We start from the raw sequence: 16,368 nt of genomic DNA, 5'->3' as shown, positions 1-16,368 counted from the left end.
ATATGCATGGCTTCTACCCCCTGGTGCCAGCTGTGATGTTGCCCAGGACAGTGGGATTATGAAATTCCTGAGTACAAACAGGGTCTTAATCTCTATATGTTTAATGCCCGTCACAGTGCATGTAACAGGAATTCTTCCTTCCCCCAGTCTGAGAGCTCCCTATTTCCACCATGAGTTTGGAAAGTTGTCAGTTCTCCCAGAAAACTTAGGAGCCCCTCTTCTTCCCCATCAGACTGGGGTATCTGGTGTAGAAACAGGCATTCAGGAAATATTTACTGAGTAAGGACATAAGGAGGGAAATTCAGATGGAGATCCTGTCCCTCCCTAGGGCCTGTGTGAGGAAGACCTTGATAGGTGGGGTGTTTCTGTTTCAGTGTGGGGTGGGAGGGTCCCTGGAAGAGGCCACCTCAGTGTGGCTTTTAACAGACCAGTGACCCCAGAACCCCACAGCAGGGCAGATGTAGGGGTAATTTGCTTCCTAATTTCTATTTCTGGATGGTGACAGCTGCAGAGCCCTTGAGAAAGGCTCTTGGGGAATGTCCATCAGTGACAGATTGGATTAAGAAAATGTGGCACATATACACCATGGAATACTATGCAGCCATCAAAAAGGATGAGTTTGTGTCCTTTGTAGAGACATGGATGCAGCTGGAAACCATCATTCTTAGCAAACTATCACAAGAACAGAAAACCAAACACCGCATGTTCTCACTCATAGGTGGGAACTGAACAATGAGATCACTTGGACTCAGGAAGGGGAACATCACACACCGGGGCCTATCATGGGGAGGGGGGAGGGGGGAGGGATTGCATTGGGAGTTATACCTGATGTAAATAACGAGTTGATGGGTGCAGCACACCAACATGGCACAAGTATACATATGTAACAAACCTGCACGTTATGCACATGTACCCTACAACTTAAAGTATAATAATAATAAATAAATTAAAAAAAAAAAAAAAAAGAAAGGCTCTTGGGGGATGTCACCATGAGACCTGGATACATTGCACTGTAACTCTGTCTACCGAGCCCCAGTAACCCTGCTAGCCCCACGATTGCCATCCTTTCTCCTCTCTCATTTTCCAGGCCATGTCTCGAGGCACAATCATGTTCAAGGTGGTTCCAGTCTCTGACCCTCCTGTGAATAGCCAGAAAATGGTAAGAATTTACTGAGTCTTCAATCTCACACCCAGTAAATCCCCAAGTAACAGCAACTGAATATGATGCATAATAATCCTATCCTTTGTACTGTGTTGGACCTGGGCTCAAGACTGTGTTGGGTATTTTTCAATACTGATGGCCCAAGAAGCAAAATGAGTAAATGAGTACAGTATAAGGAGATGGGATACTAAGAAGTCAAGAAGCAACATCAAAAATTGTGAGCATTTGAGCTTGAACTTCTCTAAGCTAAGAGATTCTGTTCCCAAAGATGCTTTTTATCATGGTACTTAGGCTCAGGAGGCAAGTTCTCTTTTTTGGTGAGGGTGGAGAGGAAAGATAGGAGTAGCAGGTCGGGGAGTGGGAGAAATGGTTTTAAGTCATGATGGCCCATGGGCAAGGGTTCTTCAGATGGCACCATTAGGCACGTTCTGATAGCGTCATTATGCACCTGCCATCAGGTGTATGTTCGTGCCATGACTGAGTACTGGCCCCAGGAGGATCCTGACATCCCCTGCATGGACGCTGGATTGCCTTTCCAGAAGGGGGACATCCTCCAGATTGTGGACCAGAATGATGCCCTCTGGTGGCAGGCCCGAAAAATCTCAGACCCTGCTACCTGCGCTGGGCTTGTCCCTTCTAACCACCTTCTGAAGAGGTAAGGAACGTCAGCACTCCTGTACTCAGGGCTGAACCATAAGGAAACAAAATGTTTTTCTTGGGCTTCTGTTACCACAGTTAAGATGAGATAAAGAGGGACAAGCAGATGAATGAGCACACACACACACTGGTTTATATATCCAAATGTCAACTTATTGATAAATACTAAGCATCTTAAATACGAAGGAGACGAGAATAATCATATCAGCTAGAAAACAGGGAAAAGTCTTGGGAAACTAAATTAAACTTAAAAAGTTCTATGGCCTGAATGTTTGTGTCCCCTCCAAAATTCATATGTTGAGACCTAATCCCCAGTGCAATAGTATTAAGAGGCGGGGCCTTCAGCAGGTGGTTAGGTCATGAGCACTCTGCCCTCATGAATGGGATTAGTACCCTTATAAAAGAGGCCTGAGGGAGCTTATTTGCCCCTTCCACCTTGGGAGGACACAGCTAAAAGCCGCCATTTATGAGTCACGGAGTGGGCCCTCCCCAGACACTGCATCCACTAGCTCCTCGATCTTGGATGTTCCAGCTTCCAGAACTATGAGCAAATACATTTCTGTTGTTTATAAGTGACCCAGTTTACTGTACTTTGTTATAGAAAACTGCACAGACTAAGACAAAAAAGGATTCATCTTTCAAGGCTCAGTTGAGACCTCAGTTACTAAATTTCAACCTACCACCCTCACCTTATGTTACTGAGGTTTGATGAGCTACCAAGGGAGGGCGTACAAATAGAAAGAAGCAGCAGTCCCAGGCTCAGCCACTGTTAAGAGATCAGGAAGGAAAAATGGAACCAGTAAAGGATATTGGGAAGGAATGACCAGTGAGGCAGAATGAAAATCAAGACTGTATGGGGTCCTCATCAGCTATAGCACCTTCTGCTAAGAAGGCTGAGAATTGACCATTGGATTTAGCAGTATGACAGTCATTAGTGATCTTAATAAGAGCAATTTCAGTGGAGAAGTGGGGCCAAAATCCTCATTAGAGTGGGATTTGAAGAAATGGATGAGCATGGGAAACTCTTTGAGACATTTTGGGATAAAGCAGAGCAGAACAACGGAGAAATAGCCAGAGGGGAGAGTGGAGTGGTGTGAGCAAAATGTTTAGATGCTGTAAGTAATGGGAGTCATCCACCAGGGGAACATTTTGATGATATGGGAGAAGGAGAAGAGAATTGCTGTTGTCGATGTCTTTGAGCGGGCAGAAGGAGATATGCTTTAGTATCAAGAAGAGGGCTTGGCCTGCCCTGGGATCATAAACAGCTCATCCTTAGAAATGGTACCACAAGGGAAGGCAGAGTATGGGGCATAGCTGAGCATGCAGCATATGGCAGGCGCTTGTGGAAGTTCTCTCCTAACTGTTATTTTCTCAGTGAAATGAGGAACCATAAGCAGAGAGCAGGGTGGGGAAGGAGGCATTAGGAAGGAGAGAATAGAAAGCTTGAAAAGTTTCCATGCGAGTTGGAGACAAACAGATTAGGTAAACACAGTGTGATCAGCATTCAGGGCCCTCTTAAGTTAAAGGTCACACATCTGAAGTGCTTCTGGGGTGCGGGTCCAGATTAGACGGAGGGTTGGATTTAGCAGCAAATCAAGAGGGGGCCAAGAGACAGATGATAAGGATGGAGTGTGACATGTAAGCTGCTTAGGAGGGAGATGAGGAAATGAAACACGTGAGGATTGGTGAGAAGGAAGTAAGATCAATGGATTGCAGGTCTTTATGAGGTCAACAGTGTATTGGGGCTGGGAAGATGGGAGGTGTTAGTAGGAGAAAGGGATACTGGAAGTTAAAATTAAGGAGAGATTGTTGTTGTCGGTACTGATGAGGTCTTGGGTATAACAATGGGAGGAGGTGGCTGAGGTTGAATGAGTGAAAGGTTATTGGAAAAGAGGAGATCAAGCACCCACTAGGCCAGCGTGCTGAAAGGGACATTTGTATGTGTGATAAAATCATTGAGAACTGTGACAGAACAGTGTTGAGACCTAAGAGCGAGCAGGAGTGAGCTGGTGATGGCTACCAGAAAAGTAGTGGGATGATATTCAAAGCTGGGGGCTCCTAGGAAAAGGAAGAATAATCTGGAAATGGCAGTGAGAAGCAAGGACACACCCCCACCTCCAGGCCCAGTGGAAGGAAGGCTATATACACAGGGATGTGCTGGAGCCATCTGAGCCATCTCCTCACACACCCACATTCGGTGAAGACGGGGTGGTAGCTTGAAATCAGCCACCGTGAGAGCATCAACACTGCAGAAATCAGCAGAGGCTCCGAGTCAGGGCTCCCATCCCCCAGAGCTATTTCACCAGCACCGCACTGGGAGTGGGAGAGGAAACATCCCCCTCTTGAAGGCTGCAGGGGAAGCAGGCTGCAGGGAGAGCTAGGCTGCAGTTAGAGTAAGAAGAAAGGGCTCAAGGAAGAGGCTGAGATCTAAGAGAGTTTGCTGAAGATTTGCTGTGAGTTCCAGAGGGCGTGGGTGGCTGGCAGGGGTCTTATAGGGATTAAAGCACAGGGGATAAGGGGTGACCTGAGCTTGGGGGCTTAAGGACATGAACAGGGATAAAGGCCTAATGAGATTAGTCCTCATGGTTTCAGGTCAGAAAGTGGTGAGGGGGGACCAGCAGGGGTCTTGCAAGGAGCACACAAAACCCAATTATGGGTTTATTGGGGGAGCACACACAAATAAAAGATGATAGGAAGTTCTTATGCTGCTTTTAGTCATTGCCACATGAAAACCTAATATTAAAATAAGAAATTAAACAATTTCATTTAGAAGCAATATGTCAATAGCAGAGTCTACACAAATGTCTTGTTGGGGACAGAATGATGGAAGGCACCTCGGGTTCTCCTGAATCTCATTCAGAAAACCAGGAGGCACATGGGAGGACTGGAGGAGGGTGTTGAGATTAAATCCACTGCCGCGTCTGCACAAGAGTCCTGTCAGAAGCACAGGCTGATGTGGCTTTTGAGAAGTCAGTATCTCCGAGCCTCAATAAATGGGGTCTTTGATATCTACAAACAATTTTTCTCCCTTCCCATTTCTCCAACTTTGCTGTGAGTAAAAATGAGCTGGGTATTTTGTAAAATACAGATTCCCTGGCTCTGCCCTCCCTTCCCTGATTCAATAGATATGGACTGAGCCAGGAATCTGCATCTTCACCAAGCACCTCAGGTGCTCAGGGTAAGTGGTATGAAGAGCAGCATTGTGCTTAAGAATAATGAATGAGCGCATAAAATATTTTTTATGCTCTTTATAAGAGTGACAGATTTGAATGCAATTAGCTGGGGGGGGGTTGTTTTTGTTTTGCTTGTTTGTTTGTTTTTACTTTCAACAGGTAGAAAATTTACATCTGATTTTAGAAAACAGTAAAAGAGTGAGGAGGAAGGCTTCTCCAAAAAGGGCATATTGGTGGAAAATAATACCCATCTAAAGGAGTTTGGAATGACTATATTGCAAATTGGGGGAGTTAGAGTTGATGCTTTGTACCAGAGTAGCAAATATTTTTGGCAAGTGGACATGACTTTCCGGTGAGAGGCCCCATTCTGCTGGAGTTTCCACCAGAGGGAACATGTGAAGATGTTAGGATATCATTTTGTAAGAATGAAAAACCGGGAACTCCCAGAGGAGAAAGGCAAGGGTAAAGCCTAGAGAGGAAGCTGACAGAGAATGAGAGACACAGAGACAGAGATAGAGAGAGATCAGACTATCCGGTAATTAACCATGAAGTAGCCAAGGAAAGGTACAGAAGGTTAAAAAACAGGAAACACAATATTAAAGAGTTCATCACCTAACTCGGAATCAAGAATCTTGGCTCTGGCCTGCATGTGCTGTGAATTAAAGTACCTTAATTATGCAGAGAATATTTCTGGAAGAATGCACAAGAAACTGAGCAGAAGGAAGGGAAGAAGCCTTACTTTTTTTTTTTTTGAAATGGAGTCTTGCTCTGTCACCAGGCTGAACTGCAATGCCGTGATCTCAGCTCACTGCAGCCTCGGCCTCTTGGGTTCAGGCGATTTCCCTGCCTCAGCCTACAGAGTAGCTGAGACTACAGGTGCGCCCCACCACGCCTGGCTAATTTTTGTATTTTTAGTAGAGACGGGGTTTCACCATGTTGGTCAGGCTGGTCTCGAACTCCTGACCTCAGGTGATCTGCCGACCTCGGCCTCCCAAAGTGCTGGGATTACAGGCATGAGCCACCACGCCCGGCCTACTTTTTTATACTGTTAAGATTTTTACTGTGTGTATGTGTTATCTCTTCAAATAATTAATAAATGAATTAATGAATGCCCTGCATGTCCATGCTAATTGAGTTTACAGTAAGGTTTCATGTATCATTTAGTCCTCACAATGCCTCAAATGCACTGAGCCCCATTTCATAAGTGGGGAACTAAGTTTCAGATGTTAGGAGATTTGTCCAAGATCCTGTGGAGGGGAAGCACGCCTGGAACCCAGGTCTGTTGAATCCCAGTCCATCACTTTGTAGATTATAGGATAGATGCCTCCTGCTGCTAATTGTTCAACATCCACCACATTGCTTGACTTCCCTGGATCAGTTTCCTCATTTCTAAAGTGAGGACAGTGGCTAAATTGGCCCTTCTTAAACTCTCTTGTGAATTAGAATCACATGGAGAGTTTGATTTAAACACGCAGATGCCCTGGCCTTATCTTCAGAGAATCGGAGGCAGGAGATCTGGGAGGCCCAGATTAGCTACATTTTAACAGACACCTCAGATGTATTCCAAAGTTTGAGAGATTAAATTAGAGCTTCTTGCCTTTAGCATACATATGACTTACCTGGGCTCTTATTAAAATGGAGATTCTAATTTGGAAGGCTTGGGGTGGGGCCTGAGGTTCTGCAGGTCTCACAAGCTCCCAGGGAAAGGTGATGCTGCAGTTCCGGGAATACAAAGAACAGAGTGTCTTCAAAGTCTTCTCTTGCTCCAAACTTCACAGTGTTGAATAAAGAAGGAACAACTTTGCTTAGAAAGTTGCTTTGAAGTAGGCAAGGCAAGGAAAACCTGCCCAAAGGAATTGCTGGGGGACTCAAGGGAGGAGGAACAAGTCAACAGAGGTTTCAGGTGCCAAGAAAAGGTGAAGCCTTGCCCTCGAGCCCAGGGGTGATTCTAGAGATCAAGAAAGGAGCGGAGTCATCTAAAGAAACTGTAGAGAGCCTGTAACAGCCTGGGAGGGAAACCCGAACATGTCATGAGAATTCGAAGGAGACTGCAGAGGCAGGCTAACATGCCTGAGAGGCAGCTTACCACGGGTCATTTACCGAAACTCCATGTGCAAACTTGTGATCATGGGCGAGATTGTCACTCTAAGTATTTGTTGTTCTGAAAAGATCCTGTGAGGCAGAAAAAGAGATGAGAGAGCCTATATGTTTGGAAAATTTATTTGACAACGCATTTGGAGAAGTGATCACCCTTTTCACTTGGGTGAAGGCAGCAGAATTCTAAGAAACATTCTGTTTGTCATTGTTCTGGGTCTGTTTCACCTCGGTTAACTGGGGTTGGCTTTTTGTTTTTTGTTTGTTTTTTGTCTCACGGTTCCCCGCCCCCATAGGAAGCAACGGGAATTCTGGTGGTCTCAGCCATACCAGCCTCACACCTGCCTCAAGTCAACCTTATGTGAGTATTGCAACTGCCTGACAGGTTCTCCCTGTTTGCTGCACAAATGAAGACTGTGGCATTGCAGTGAAGAAAGAGTCTAATTGATGTGAGGCTGGCCATGCCACGTGGGAGATGGAGTTGTTATTTAAATCAATCTCCTTGAAGGCCCCTAGATTAGGGGTTGCTCAAAGGTAGTTTGGGGAGGGAGTGGGGTGGCTATTCAATGGGCACTTGCTGCTGATTGGTTGGATCAGAGATGAAATCATAGGGAGTTGAAGCTGTCCTCTTGCACTGAGTTGATTCTGGGTGGAGCCACAGAAGCCATTGGTTGGTGGGTCCAGATGGAGCCACAGGTGTCAGACATGAAAAAACCTAAAAAGATATCACAAAAGGCCAATCTTAGGTTCTACAATAGTGATGTTATTTGCAAGAATTATTGGGGAAATTGCATATCTTATGATATGCAGAATTCACCTTAGCAGAATTCAGGCTCCTCCCACTAACCTGATGGTCTCTCATTAGCTTTATAAAGGTGGCTGAGTTTTAGGGGAAGGCCTGTTATCATTTAAACTATAAATAAAATGTCTCCCAAAGCTAACCCTGGAATGAAGGCAGCTTGAAAGCTAAAAGCAAGAGGAGCTTAGGCTATGTTGGATCTCCCCCACTGCCATAATTTTCTCACTGATGTAATTTTTACAAAGGCAATTTCAGTATGTGGCTACCTCAGACCCAGCATGTGCATCCTGGGGGAGCCTGCTTCCTCCCTCCCAGGACTGGCTTCCTGCCCAGGAGATCTCTAAATGTCCCCACTGCTCCCAGATAGTCTCCCTGGCAGCCAGCTCTCTGAAGTCCTACCATTGACATTCGTTCTTTGGATTTAGAAGAGTTTTCAGTTAATGAAAATGCATATGTTTTTATCTTGGTGACACCTGAAGACATTCCTCCCCAAATTGAGGCCCTCCAAGATCTCCGCAGCTCATATGTGCATTATATATGACTGCAAGCAAGGCTGCATAGCTACACATATACCTTCATTTGGGTTCTATCAACTTAGAGGACTTAATCTTCACACTGTACAGAAGCACCGATTAACAATTGTGCATGCCTTTGGTGAATAAATATGGGATGGAATTGTTACTTAATGATTGCAGTTTGATTGCTAGACATTATTATTGAAGCAGTTGGGGAGTGGTGAGTAAAGGCTCCATGGTGGCAAATGCTTGATTAAAGATGCTGTGGCTTGACAGAGGCCAGCTAAGCCTACTGAGCAAGGCCCTTCTGAAATGGCCCTCAGGTGGGCCCTGGAAAGGGGTTAAGGGAGGGAACTGGGCACCAGAAAGAGGGAGGGGAGGCAAAGAGAGGAGACTGGAAGGGCACAAAAAGTACCAACATCACAGATCTACCCATGGCAAGCCTCACCCACTTTATTATGTATCCCTTCTCCAAGCCAAAAATTACTTTTCCTTTTATTTTCTTATTGAAAAGATATGAGGACAACTATAAAGGCAGTTTTTGACAGAAGAAAACATGCCTTTTCAATGACAATATTTTCATATTAACTTCCAGCAGTGAATACATATTTTACATGGTTACAGTAATAGCTGCAATAGCACTTTTTTTTTTTTTAAACTTAACATCTTTTTTTCTTTTTTAATTATACTTTAAGTTCTGGGATACATGTGCAGAACGTGCAGGTTTGTTACATAGGTATACATGTGCCATGGTGGTTTGCTGCACCCATTAACTCATCATCTACATTAGGTATTTCTCCTAATGCTATCCCTCCCCTTAGTCCCCACCCGCCAACCGGCCCCAGTATGTGATGTTCCCCTCCCTGTGTCCATGTGTTCTCATAGTTCAACTCCCACTTATGAGTGAGAACATGCGGTGTTTGGTTTTCTGTTCCTGTATTAGTTTGCTGGGAATTATGGTTTCGAGCTTCATCCATGCCCATTCAGTATGATACTGACTGTGGGTTTATCATAAATAGCTCTTATTATTTTGAGATACATTCCATCAATACCTAGTTTATTGAGAGTTTTTAGCATGAGGGGATGTTGAATTTTATTAAAGGCCTTTTCTGCATGTATTGAGATAATCATGTGATTTTTGTCATGGGTTCTGTTTATGTGATGGATTACATTTATTGATTTGCATATGTTGAACCAGCCTTGCATCCCAGGGATGAAGCCAACTTGATTGTGGTGGATAAGCTTTTTGCTGTGCTCCTGGATTTGGTTTGCCAGTATTTTATTGAGGATTTTCCCATCGATGTTCATCAGGGATATTGGCCTGAAATTTTCTTTTTTTGTTGTGTCTCTGCCAGCTTTTGGTATCAGGATGATGCTGGTCTCATAAAATGAGTGAGGGAGGAGTCCCTCTTTTTCCATTGTTTGGAATAGTTTCAGAAGGAATGGTACAAGCTCCATTTGGTCCTGGGCTTTTTTTGGTTGGCAGGCTATTAATTACTGCCTCAATTTCAGAACTTGTTATTGGTCTATTCAGGGATTCAACTTCTTCCTGGTTTAGTCTTGGGAGGGTGTGTGTGTCCAGGAATTTACCCATTTCTTCTAGATTTTCTAGTTTATTTGTGTAGAGGTGTTTATAGTATTCTCTCATGGTAGTTTGTATTTCTGTGGGATCAGTGGTGATGTCCCCTTTACCACTTTTTATTGTATCTATTTGATTCTTCTCTCTTTTCTTCTTTATTAACCTGGCTAGTGGTCTATTTTCTTAATCTTTTCAAAAATCCAGCTTCCTGAATTCATGATTTTTTTGAAGGATTTTTTGTGTCTCTATCTCCTTCAGTTCTGCTCTGATCTTAGTTATTTCTGGTCTTCTGCTAGCTTTTTGAATTTGTTTGCTCTTGCTTCTCTAGTTCTTTTAATTGTGATGTTAGGGTTTTGATTTTAGATCTTTCTTGCTTTCTCCTGTAGGGATTTAGTGCTCTAAATTTCCCTCTAAACACTGCTTTAGCTGTTTTCCAGTGATTCTGTACATTATGTCTTTGTTCTCATTGCTTTCAAAAAACTTATTTATTTCTGCCTTAATTTCGTTATTTACCCAGTAGTCATTCAGGAGCAGGTTGTTCAGTTTCCATGTAGTTGTATAGTTTTGAGTGAGTTTCTTAATCCTGAGGTCTAATTTGATTGCACTGTGGTCTGAGAGACTGTTTGTTATGATTTCTGTTCTTTTGCATTTGCTGAGGAATGTTTTACTTCCAATTGGTGGTCAGTTTTAGAATAAGTGTGATGTGGTGCTGAGAAGAATGTATATTCTATTGATCTGGGGTGTAGAATTCTGTAGATGTCAATTGGGTCCACTTGGTCCAGAGCTGAGTTCAAGTCCTGAATATCCTTGCTAATTTTCTGTCTCATTGATCTGTCTAATATTGACAGTGGGTTGTTAAAGTCTCCCCCTATTATTGCTTGAGAGTCTATGTCTCTTTGTAGGTCTCTAAGAACTTGCTTTATGAATCTGGGTGCTCCTCTATTGGGTGTATATATATTTAGAATAGTTAGCTCTTCTTGTTGTGTTGATCCCTTTACCATTATGTAATGCCCTTCTTTGTCTTTTTTGATCTTTGTTAGTTTAAAGTCTGTTTTATCAGAGACTAGGATTGGAACCCCTGCTTTTTTTTGCTTTCCATTTGCTTGGTAAATTTTCCTCCATCGCTTTATTTTGAGCACATGTGTGTCTTTGCACATGAGATGGGTCTCCTGAATACAGCACACTGATGGGTCTTGACTCTTTATCCAATTTGCCAGTCTGTGTCTTTTAATTGGGTATTTAGCCCATTTACATTTAAGGTGAATATTGTTATGTGTGAATTTGATCCTGTCATTATGATGCTAGCTGGTTATTTTGCCTGTTAGTTCATGCAGTTTCCTCATAGTGTCAATGGTCTTTATAATTTGGTAGTTTTTGCAGTGGCTGGTACTGGTTTTTCCTCTCCATATTTAGTGCTTCCTTCAGGAGCTCTGGTAAGGCAGGCCTGGTAGTGACAAAATCTCTCCGCATTTGCTTGTCTGTAAAGGATTTTATTTCTCCTTCACTTGTGAAGCTTAGTTTGACTGGATATGAAATTCTGGGTTGAAAATTCTTTTCTTTGAGAATGTTGAATATTGGCCCCCACTCTCTTCTGGCTTGTAGGGTTTCTGCTGAGAAATCCACTGTTAGTCTGATGGGCTTCCCTTTGTGGGTAACCCAACCTTTCTCTCTGGCCGCCCTTAACATTTTTTCCTTCATTTCAACCTTGGTGAATCTGAAGATTTAGTGTTTAGGGGTTGCTCTTCTCAAGGAGTATCTTTGTAGTGTTCTCTGTGTTTCCTGAATTTGAATGTTGGCCTGTCTTGCTAGGCTGGGGAAGTTCTCCTGGATAATATCCTGAAGAATGTTTTCCAACTTGGTTCCATTCTCCCTGTCACTTTCAGGTACACCAATCAAATGTAGGTTTGGTCTTTTCACATAGTCCCATATTTTTTGGAGGCTTTGTTCATTCCTTTTCATTCTTTTTTCTCTAATCTTGTCTTCATGCTTTATTTCATTAAGTTGATCTGCAATCTCTGATATTGTTTCTTCTGCTTGATTGATTTGGCTATTGATACTTGTGTATGCTTCATGAAGTTCTTGGGCTGTGTTTTTCAGCTCCATCAGGTCATTTATGTTCCTCTCTAAACTGGTTATTCTAGTTAGCAATTCCTCTAACCCTTTTTCAAGGTTCTTAGCTTCCTTGCATTAGGTTAGAACATGCTTGTTTAGCTCAGAAGAGTTTGTTATTACCCACCTTCTGAAGCCTACTTCTGTCAATTCGTCAAAGTCTTTCTCCATTCGGTTTTGCTCCCTTGTTGGCAAGGAATTGTGATCCTTTGGAGGAGAAGAGGCATTCTGGTTTTTGGAATTTTCAGCCTTTTTTCACTGTTTTTTCTTCATCTTCATGGATTTATCTACCTTTGGTCTTTGATGTTGGTGACCTTCCAATGGGGCCTCTGAATGGACATCCTTTTTGTTGATGTTGATGCTATTTCTGTTTGTTAATTTTCCTTCAAAATAGGCCTCTGTGCTGCAGGTCTGCTAGAGTTTGCTGGAGGTCCACTCCAGTTCCTGTTTGCCTGGGTATCACTAGTGGAGGCTGCAGAACAGCAAAGATTGCTGCCTGCTCCTTCCTTGGGAAGCTTCGTCCCAGTGGGGCACCTGCCAGATGCCAGCTGGAGCTCTCCTATATGAGGTATCTGTCAAGCCCTGCTGGGAGGTGTCTTCCAGTCAGGAGGCACAGGGGCCAGGGACCCACTTGTGGAAGCAGTCTGTCCCTTAGCAGAGCTTGAGCACTGTGCTGGGAGATCTGCTCCTCTCTTCAGAGCCGGCAGGCAGGAACTTTTAAGTCTAGTGAAGTTGCGCCCACAGCCACCCCTTCCCCCAGGTGACTGTTTGTCCCAGGGAGATGGGAGTTTTGTCTATAAGTCCCTGACTGGGGCTGCTGCCTTTCTTTCAGAGATGCCCTGCCCAGAGAGGAGGAATCTAGAGAGGCAGTCTGGCTACACTGGCTTTGGGGTGCTGTAGAGGGCTCCACCCAGTTCAAACTTCCCAGTGGCTTTGTTTACATTGTGAGAGGAAAACCACCGACCCAAGCCTCAGTAATGGTGGTCGCCCCTTCCCCCACCAAGCTGGGGTGTCCCAGTTCAACTTCAGTCTGCTGTGCTGGCAGCGAGAATTTCAAGCCAGTGGATTTTAGTTTGCTGGACTCCATGGGGGTGGGATCCGCTGAGCAAGACCACTTGGCTCCCTGGCTTCAGCCCCTTTTCCAGGGGAGCAAACGGTTCTGTCTTGCTGGTATTCCAGGCGCCACTGGGGTATGAAAAACAAACAAACAAAAACTCCTGCAGCTAGCTTGGTGTCTGCCCAAACGGCTGCCCAGTTTTGTGCTTGAAACCCATGGCCCTGCTGGTGTAGACACCCGAGGGAATGTCCTAGTCTGTGGGTTGTGAAGAACGTGGGAAAAGGGTAATATCTAGGCTGGAGTCCCAGTCCCTTACAGTCTCTCACAGCTTTCCTTGGCTAGGGGAGGGAGACCCCAACCCCTTGTGCTTCCTGGGTGAGGCAACGCCCCACCCTGCTTTGGTTTGCCCTTCATGGGCTGCACCCACTGTCTAGCCAGTCCCAGTGAGATGAGCCAGGTACCTCAGTCGGAAATGCAGAAATCACCTGCCTTCTGCATTCATCTCGCTGGGAGCTGCAGACCAGAGCTATTCCTGTTCAGCCATCTTGCCAGCCACTTCACTTAACATCTTATCAGAAACATTTTTCATGACACAATCTTCATAGTGATATTTTAGTTACTTCCTCCATGTTTTGAAAAAGTTTTTTTTTAAATCAAACTTTCATTTATCAAAGGCACATGAAAATGCTAATTAGTTTCTAATCAGCATCTGATAATTACCTGTAGTATAACCTCTAGTTGCCATTTAATTTGGTTGTGTGCCCTGTGTGATTTGTATTAGACTTTCTAGAAGTCCATGCTGAAAATAGTTTGCAATACTCTATTATTATCCTCACGAATCTCTAGGTCCACGAGCCTCAGGTTTGGAGCCACTGACTTAAAGGGTCCCCTCTCTCAGGGAATGTTTCCGATAGACATGATTATTTTTTGAACTACTAAAAAGATCATTTATTTTCAACTATTATAGATGATCCTACAATTAATATTACTTTCTACATTTCTGCTCTGCTTAAGTCTTATCATACCCTCCTCCCCCGCAAAAAATATTAGGGGCAGGCTACTGAGTCCTAAGATATAGGCAATTTTATTAATGAAGTGTTATTGATGTTAGTTTGCAGATGATTATTAAAAAGTTATTGACTGAAGCTGCACTTATAATTTTCTTCCCTCTTTCTTTCCCTCCCTCTCTTCCTCCCTCCATCTCTCTGTCTTCTTTCCTTCCTTCCACTGAAAATTTGGGTTCCTAAAATATGCTGAACTAAGCATATTAATTCAGAAATTCATAGAATACTACCCCTGTAGAACTAGCTGGGATGGAAGAGGGTGGGATTTACCAGAAGCAAGTAGATTCCCATTTCCAACAAGGCTCACAAATATATTTATAAGGTATTCATTTATCGTTTTGTTACTAAATCTTCCCTGAATTTCTAGAGAATAAACCCAGAATACTAATTACAATAATTTTTGCACATTACATTTCTTATTGTAAATTAATCTGAGAAACTATAGTACAGATATTGTGTTCTTTTTTTCCCCCCTGCTTCAATCATTTGCTCGTACCCAGCAATTTCTATGGAAGAAGGTAAGAAATAGTATTTAGGAAAAAACTCTTATTTCCAACATCTTTTAGAAATTTCTTGTAGCTTAAAAAATTCACTTTAATTCCATTCAGCTATTTATTAAGCGCTTCCTATATACCTAGTAGTGTGATAGTCATTAATATCTTAATTTATAAACATATGTCATTCAAAGATATGCATGCAAAGTATAATTGTCCTAACACTGAGAGGAATAAAGAAAAGAGAAGTAACATTTATATGCAGCTCCAAAGTTTAGCATAGCATATGGCAAGAACTCAATAAAAGCTGTGACACTGATGAGATGTTTTGTTTCAACTGCTTTATACACGTTACCTAACCTAACAATAACACCATAGTGAAATTATTATTATTATTCCCATCTTATGGATGAAAAGATTGACATCCAGAGAAGGTAAGAACAGTTGTCAGTAGTTGCAAACAGTGTAATCTGGATTCAAGATTCCGTCTGTCTAAAAGGCCCTGCATTAGGGAACAAATGGGACCTTCAGTTACTAGCCTTTCCCCTTCTCCATGCCCAACCATCTGGATGACTCATTTTGATGGTGCTCTCTCTCTCTCTCACATACACACACACACACACACACACACACACACTCCAAAGCAAGATGCTGTCTGCTTCCAGAGAGGGGAAAGAAGAGGTGTCCCCTTAGCCACCATCCACAGTTCATCCTTGAATTTGGAAAGGGAAACCAGAGAACTGCAGAATGACTTTTGAAGGCTGATCTATGGGAACAAGGCTCCAATCTGTGTCCCCCCAAAACAAAAAAAGGTGTATGACACAGGAAGGTGAGAGCAGAAGGAGAGGGAGAGAGGGGCAAGTCCAGGTTGCCTGCTTCTGGTTTGTCTACTCAGGGTCACGTTATAGACTGCATGTTAAGAGTTGTAGAGGGGAGCCTGGGAATAGCCCTTGGTGGGAGAGGGGAGCTGGGAACTCTATGGTATTGGTGGGTGATAAGGCCATGGTCTTAGCTTGAGCATCCGTAACAAGATACCACAGACAAAGTGGCTTAAACAACAGATATTTATTTTCTTACAGTTTCAGAGGCTGGAAGTCTAAGATTAAGATTCCAGCAGGGTTGGTTTCTGGTGAGGCCTCTCTTCCTGGCTTGCAGACAGCCACCTTCTTGCTGTGTGCTCATTTGGTGTTGCCTCTGTGCATCCTTAGAGGGAGAGGGAGAGGGAGAGGGAGAGGGAGAGAGAGAAAGGAGAGGGAGAGAGAGAGAAGAGGGATGGTGGTGGGGGGCACGGGGAGAGAGAGAGAGAGAAAAAAAAAGAAGAGAGACAGGGAGGTCGATTGATCTGGTATGTTTTCTTCTTCTTATAAGGCCACCAGTTCTATCAATTTAAGACCCTAGACATATTACCTCATTTAACCTTAATGACCTCCTTAAAGGCCCTCTCTCTAAATACAGCCATACTGAAGGCAAGGGCTTCAACATATGAATATTGGGGGGAACACAATTCAGTACATTATCCTAGCTGATAATGGGGAATTATTGATTTGAGGAGAACAAAAATCAGTGGCCCTATCTTAGGGCCACTTGACACTTATCAGAGTCAAGTGTCAGAAAAGTCAGAGCTTCTTGTGCTGTTACTAGATAATCATGCCTGGTTTTTGTACC

General features: G+C 43.5%; 1 protein-coding gene across 2 annotated transcripts in view; it reads left to right on the top strand.

Moving 5' to 3' along the window:
- Positions 1–16,368, top strand: part of MPP4 (MAGUK p55 scaffold protein 4) — a 54,494-nt gene that overhangs the window by 12,901 nt on the left and 25,225 nt on the right. The window contains exons 8-11 of one of the 2 annotated variants that reach the window (XM_015110662.3): positions 1,088–1,159; positions 1,621–1,817; positions 7,383–7,447; positions 14,710–14,727. In XM_015110662.3, coding sequence (XP_014966148.1) covers positions 1,088–1,159; positions 1,621–1,817; positions 7,383–7,447; positions 14,710–14,727 — 352 coding nt within the window. The remainder of the gene's footprint in view (positions 1–1,087; positions 1,160–1,620; positions 1,818–7,382; positions 7,448–14,709; positions 14,728–16,368) is intronic. The other variant, XM_077957377.1, reaches the window with a different exon arrangement.

This window comes from Macaca mulatta, chromosome 12, assembly GCF_049350105.2.
Source record: "Macaca mulatta isolate MMU2019108-1 chromosome 12, T2T-MMU8v2.0, whole genome shotgun sequence".
In the NCBI taxonomy this organism is placed as follows: Eukaryota; Metazoa; Chordata; class Mammalia; order Primates; family Cercopithecidae; genus Macaca; species Macaca mulatta.
Note: the sequence above shows the minus strand (reverse complement) of the source record. Positions and strands in the feature narration are given on the sequence as shown.